The sequence below is a fragment of the Aplidium turbinatum genome, chromosome 3 (assembly GCF_918807975.1).
Source record: "Aplidium turbinatum chromosome 3, kaAplTurb1.1, whole genome shotgun sequence".
In the NCBI taxonomy this organism is placed as follows: domain Eukaryota; kingdom Metazoa; phylum Chordata; class Ascidiacea; order Aplousobranchia; family Polyclinidae; genus Aplidium; species Aplidium turbinatum.
The window spans coordinates 28,684,724-28,691,821 of NC_137474.1; the positions used below are offsets into that span (position 1 = coordinate 28,684,724).

General features: G+C 44.0%; 1 protein-coding gene across 1 annotated transcript; it reads left to right on the forward strand.

Annotated features, from left to right (window-relative positions):
• The first annotated feature begins 1,412 nt into the window (after positions 1-1,412).
• On the forward strand, positions 1,413-6,837 carry LOC145765969 (uncharacterized). The gene is made up of 3 exons (XM_082577622.1): positions 1,413-1,664; positions 1,842-2,240; positions 6,832-6,837. Exons 1-3 carry the CDS (start codon positions 1,413-1,415, stop codon positions 6,835-6,837), a joined length of 657 nt encoding a protein of 218 aa, XP_082433748.1.
• The last annotated feature ends 261 nt before the right edge of the window (positions 6,838-7,098 follow it).

Below are 7,098 nucleotides of genomic sequence, written 5' to 3' on the forward strand. Positions count from 1 at the left end.
TAGTGACATACCGGCATGTTTTTATTGTTCGTCACGTGGTCAAGTTGAATATCATTTTTTGTCTAATTGTAAAGAATTTTTGCGCTTGACACCTAAAGATCGGAGAGATGTCATTGTAAAAGCTGACAAATGCTTGAATTGTTTGCGCCAGCATATGGTTAGGGATTGCGTTCATGCAAACAACTGTCGTAAGTGTGGCCCTAACAACGATAGGAAACACTATTTTCTTCTGCATGATTTTTATGTGACGTCACGTGATTCTCTGGATTCGATTGGCAAAGATGATGCTCGTGCCAGAGTTCCTGTGCGTAATGTTAAGATTGGAAATGTTAAAGCAGCCTTTAACCGCGTTACTGCTGCTCGTGTTTTGAATCCAATGACTGGCAAATCGAAGTTGGTGTATTGTCAGCATGATCCTGGTTCGCAGTTGACTTTTGTTTCGAGTGATTTGGTGTGCGAACTTGGCCTTAAACCGTACGATAAAGCGTCGTTTAAGATGGATACCCTGGTTGGTCAGAAACCTACTTGTGCTAACCTTGTTAAACTCAACATTCAGTCGTTAGAGACGAATGAACTGTTTTGTGATATAACTTCGGTGGTTAACCCAGCTTGGGCTGACGATGTTAAAACTTTACCGCATAAGTAGGATTTAAGTAGTTTCCGTCATTTTCATGACGTGAATATGTTTCATTTGAATTATTGTAGTACTGTAGATGTACTGATTGGAAACGACAACGCTTATTTGATGTGTGCTAAAGAAGAGCGTGTTGGTGAGAACCGTAGTGAACCACATGCTTTGCTCACTCCTCTCGGTTGGTTGGCTTGTGGTGGTAAGTCACCCTTAGTTGAAAGCGTTGCTAAAGTGTGCAGGGTGCAGACGTCTTCAGAGTCGGATGTCATCTCTAGCTTTCAGCGTAAAATTGAGTCTCGTGATATGGAAATAGCAGACCTGAATAAAGTCATTCAGGATTTGACTTTGCAAAATGAAACCTGTGAATTGTCTCGCAATGATATTTTGGATAGAGAACTTGTCGAACCGAATATTGAGTTTGTTATAGTCGTCATCTACGTTGAATATATGTAACTCGTGACCAGCGTCACTACATAATCACCGTTCAGCGTTTTCTGGTACAGACGTTGGAATTGATTACCACCGCACTGCGCGTGTAATCAATTGAGCGTTCTGTACCACGTTCCTTAGTTGATTGTTTTGCGTTTCTTTCTTACTATATATTGCGTTGATTTTATACACTGAATGAGTAAGTAACAAGAGGTAAATGGTTTTCTCACTTGGTTGGCTATCGCTACAATTATTATTGTTTATTTTATATTAAACGTCTGGAAATACAACAGACATTTAACTGGCGTCGCCGGCAGGATTCTTTACAGAATTTCTACAGGATTTTAGAAACATGGAGAAACTGATCGAAGTCCTGCAACAACAAATTGCCAACCAAGAACGCCAGACGAAGGAGCAAATTGCCAGGCAAGAAGAACGTCACCAAGAACAAGTACAACGTCACCAAGAACAAGTACAACGTCACCAAGAACAAGAACAACGTCATCAAGATCAAATTGCCAACCAAGAAAAGCGCCACCTTGAACAACTACGAGAAATACGAGCCCAAACTTCAAGACCACAACCAACAACAATACAACAACAGGTATCTTTACCTAAGTTCGTAACGTTCGATGCCACCACTGAACTGTGGGCAGACTATTGGAAGAGGTTTAACACCTTTGTAGCAGCACAATCAGTCGCACAAGACAAAATGCCGCAGGTTTTTCTCACCAATCAATCACCTACAATCTACAAAATGTTAACAAATTTGGCTGCGCAGGAAACAAACCCAAAAGAAGTCAACGATCTCACCATGACGGAAATTACAAATTACATGGCTCAACAATTCGACCCAAAACGCTTCATCGTGAGGGAGCGATTCCGTTTCTGGAGCGAAATGAAGCGCAAGCCCGGTGAAACAGCTCAAGAACTAGCCATCCGCATACGCCAGGCAGCTGCCACCTGTGACTTCTCGTCCATTTCAAATCCATTGGACGAAGCTTTACGTACTCGTTTTATTTGTTCAATAGGTAACGAGGCTGTGCTTAAGGCGTTATTCAAAATCAGAGCTGATGAACTTACTTTCAAACGTGCGGTGGAGGTTGCATCAGAAACCGAAGAGGCAGCCAAGGTGGCCAAAGAAACTGTTTACGGCACTCAACCAGCACCAGTTGCGAAAGTAAGGACCATCAGCAAACCTCCAAAAACTAGGCAACTTACAGGTACTTTCTTTTCTTCTAAAAATAAAGAATGCTATCGCTGTGGTAATTCCAACCACAACGCCAATGACTGTAGGTTTAAGAAAGCCACTTGCCATTTCTGCAATATTACGGGACACTTACAGAGTGTTTGTCGAAAGAAAGCTAGACAGTTCAAACCTTCTAAGGTAAATTGTATCGAGGAAATTAACATGCTTTCTAGTTCTTGCAGAAAACCTCGAAATTCAAAGTTGGAAGTACCGATCTCCATTAATTCGGTAACCACACACTTAGAACTGGACACTGCTACAAATGGAAATTTCCTTTCCAACGACGTCTGGACTCGGGTAGGCGCACCTAAATTGCAAGCACCAGTGTCGCAGTTCCAGTCTGCTACCAAGCATCTAGTACCAATCACGGGTTCTTTCACGGCCCAGGTAACTTGTCCTTCCACGGGAAGGTCAGATAATATTTCTTTTGTAGTCACGACAGTCAAAGGACTAAACTTGCTAGGTCGTGATGCAATTTCGTCTTTAGGAATTTCTATCGATAAATTCCTTCTGTCTAACTATTCTACTTTACAGAGTATCCAGTCATACGACAAGCCTGATAAGAGTCTGGAGAAAGCATGCTCCCTCTTATGTGACGAGTTCAAAGATGTTTTTAAGCCTGAACTCGGGTGCTTACGAGATTATGAACTAGACATAGATTTTAAGTCTGATGCTAAACCTGTTTTTCTCAAACCTAGGCCTGTACCTTTCGCGCTAAAGGAGGACTTAGCGCAAGCCTATGATTCGGGAATTGCACGTGGTGTATGGACACCAGTTCAGTTTTGCGATTGGGGCACACCGGTTGTTCCAGTCCGTAAGCCTTCAAACTCTTCAGAAGCGAAGGCCAAGTTACGCATATGTGGCGATTATTCAGTCACGGTGAACCCTTCCCTGGAGACCCATCGTCACCCGTTACCCTTACCAGAAGACTTAATGCAAAAGTTGGGTGGTGGGTACGGTTTCAGCAAGATAGACTTGGCTGATGCCTACAATCAGATTCGACTTGGTCCTGACAGTCGAAAACGACTCGCATTAAGCAATCACCGTGGCGTACTTTTACAAAATGTTTTACCTTTTGGCATATCTTCTGCTCCAGGTTATTTTCAGAAGATCATGGACGACCTTACAGCCGACCTTCCAGGGGTCGCAGTCTACCTAGACGACATTCTTGTCAGTGGCACTACTGCTGAGGAGCATCTCCAGAATCTTAGACGGCTCCTCGATCGACTTCACTCAAAAGGCCTGAGGTGTAGGAAAGACAAGTGTAAGTTTGCACAACCTCAGGTAGAGTATCTCGGACACATTTTGTCCAGGCAGGGCATCTCCAAAGGTCCCAAGGTAAACGCCGTACTGGAGATGTCTGCCCCCACTGACGTATCTTCTCTTCGTTCGTTTTTAGGTTCCTTACAATTTTACTCGAAGTTTCTACCGTTGAACGCTTCTACTGTAGCAGAACCACTATACCATCTCACGAAAAAGGACATTCCTTGGAGATGGGGAAAACAAGAGGAAAACTCTTTTGTTCAGCTGAAGCATTATCTTTCTACTGATGAAGTTCTTACACATTTCAATGCGTCACTTCCGGTAGGTATCGCATGTGATGCTTCTAGTGTGGGCATCGGTGCTACTTTGTTTCACCGTTACCCAGATGGCACAGAACGGCCTATAGCAAACGTTTCAAAGATATTAACAGCTTTGTCGATAATTTTTGCGCTAAAGAAATTCTATCAATATCTTTTTGGTAGATCATTCATTTTGGTCACAGATCATAAACCATTGCTTAGTCTTTTTGGCCCGACCAAATCGACACCTTCTTTGGCAGCAAATCGTTTGGCTCGTTGGGCACTCTTTTTGTCGCAATTTACATACACTATTGAGTACAGGAAGACGAAGGATCATCAAAACGCTGATGCTTTGAGTCGCTTACCAGCAGGAGGGGATAAAGTCTTCGATGAAGAGGAAAGTGCGGATGACATTGATATCGTCTGCGCTATCGATGCTTTGGATTTACAGGTCCAGACCCCAAATGCTGCCTCACTGCGTAAAGAATCTTCTAAAGATCCTACCATTTCCACGGTAATGCGTTTCATTCATGAAGGATGGCCGGCCAAGTCTTCTCCACAAGACCCGGTCGAACCGTTCCGTAAGTACGCAGACTCTCTTTCTACTTGTTACGGATGTCTACTTTACGGTTCCAGAGTGGTCATCCCGTCCAAACTTCGTCCTTCCGTCCTTCAATTGCTTCATGAAGGACATTTCGGCATTGAGAGAATGAAGCAGTTGGCAAGAACGTCCGTCTACTGGCCAAACATTGACCGAGACATAGCGGAACTTTGTCACAAGTGCAGTACCTGTGGCGAATATCAACCGCAATCTAAAACCCAGGTCCAATCATGGACGGTTCCAGAAGCACCGTGGAGTCGCTTGCACATAGATCATGCGGTAGAATTCATGGGTTACCATTGGTTACTCAGCATTGATGCTTTTTCTAAATACCCATGTATTCATGCTACTACTTCTTTATCTTCAACAGCTACTATCAACCTGCTAGAAGAAGATTTTGCTCATTTCGGCTATCCCCATACTATAGTTACCGATAATGCTACTACTTTTAAATCCACAGAATTTCAAACTTTCTGTAAGGAGAGGGGTATGGTACACATCACGGGTGCACCTTACCATCCGGAAACCAATGGAGCGGCGGAGCGCCTCGTACGTACGTTCAAGCAAGCACTTCGCAAATCTTCCCTACCCCCGAAGCAGGCCGTCTTGGAATTCCTACAGCAATATCGACGCACGCCCACTCCGAGTGGCTACTCTCCAAGCCAATTACTCAACAATCGTCAGATTCGAACCAAGATCGACACGCTTCTCCCTACACCGTCTCAAGTGGTACCCCGACAAAACCCTCACAACACCGACGCCTCCGAAGGTACCAAACGACATTTCAAACCGGGAGATCCCTGTTACGCGCTATTATTCACTCCACGACGGAGCCAGGATCCTCGTTGGGTTCCAGCCGAGGTGATCAAGCGACAGGGTAGCCGAATCTTCCTGGTACGTCTGCTGCCACATGGTCCGACGTGGAGGCGCCATATGGACCAACTGCAACCTCGCTATGCATCATCGGAGGACCAGGAGCCGGGAGATACTCCTGCACCAACAATCGACTCTTCCGCTGTCTCCACCTCAGCCCGAACGAATTCGGACGACACACCGACTGTACCGGAATTCGGGCCACACAACCCACGAAGGTCGAGCCGTCGCCGCAGACCTCCGGCTCGTTTCGGACTTTGAGTTTTATTGTTAATTCGGTGTCTTGTTCATTTTTTATGTTTGTGTATAAAAATTATCGGGGAGGTGTTATAGTCGTCATCTACGTTGAATATATGTAACTCGTGACCAGCGTCACTACATAATCACCGTTCAGCGTTTTCTGGTACAGACGTTGGAATTGATTACCACCGCACTGCGCGTGTAATCAATTGAGCGTTCTGTACCACGTTCCTTAGTTGATTGTTTTGCGTTTCTTTCTTACTATATATTGCGTTGATTTTATACACTGAATGAGTAAGTAACAAGAGGTAAATGGTTTTCTCACTTGGTTGGCTATCGCTACAATTATTATTGTTTATTTTATATTAAACGTCTGGAAATACAACAGAGTTGAAAGATGGTCGATTTGAGATACCTGTTCCGTTGAAGGTAGATATTGATCTACCTAACAATTTTGTGTTGGCGTCAGATAGAGCTGCTGCTTTAAGGAAGAAGGCTTTAAAACAACCTGAACTTCGTGATTTTCTTACCGACACCATGAAAGATCTTAAATCTAATGGTTATATTGAGCGTGCTGGTGAAGCAGGAAATGTAAAGGGCTTTCAGTGGTATTTACCATACTTTGTGATGTCTCAATTAAAAAAGCGCATTGTTTACGAGGGCAAGTCTGAATTTCGAGAAACTTGTGTTAATGATGTAATGTTTTCGTGTCCTGACTTTTTAAACCCTCTGGCAGATTTCTTGGCTAGATTTCGGCTGAGTAGACTTGGTTCGTGGCCGATATGATCAAGTACTTTTTTCACATTTTAGACTCTTTAATACGTAAGCCCAATTTTATTGAACTGCTTACGTACACAGGCAGTGCCGTTCGGATCGTGAACGAACGCCCCTTGGTACCTTTGAGTGACGACCCTAGGGATTTTACTGTCATCACCCCTGCCTCACTTTTGACCCCATACTTAGACCCATACTGTGCTGTTGGGCAACCACATGATCGTGACCAACTAAGAAGGGATTATCGGTTCAATTTGTCACTTTCTCAGCAGTTTTGGAGCAAATGGATAGATTTTTACTTGCCAGGGCTTCAGGGCCGGAAAAAATGGCTAAAAATGTCCGAGAATTTGGAGCCTGGTCAACTTGTAGTGGTAGGTTCTCTCCAGGACATTGGTAAACGTGGGAAGTATCAACTTGGGAGGGTGCATGAGGTAGTTCCACAAATTAGGAAAGGGAAGCCTGTGGTTCGTAGAGCTAAAGTTGCCGTCTACAACAATGATGAGAGTACCGGGAAAGTGAAAGTAGACTACGTGTTGAGGGATATTTCGTGCCTCGCCCCCGTAAAGAACACCTAAGTGTTAGGGTTTGAGCCTGGTTTAGTCTGCGGTGATCGACACTTGTCTGAGCCCAGAACTGTCGGTTATTATCGCAACCATTGTATATAGCGTCATTTTAGCATGTACCTATGGTACCAATTTCATGTATCGTCGTGTATTATTCTTATTGTTGTTCATTCTTT

Excerpts from the sequence above, each read along its gene's own strand:
- LOC145765969 (XM_082577622.1), top strand. The coding sequence starts at position 1,413 with ATGGAGAAACTGATCGAAGTCCTGCAACAACAAATTGCCAACCAAGAA. Across the intron at positions 1,665-1,841 it reads CAACAACAATACAACAACAG|GAAACAAACCCAAAAGAAGT; the intron begins GTATCTTTACCT and ends TTGGCTGCGCAG.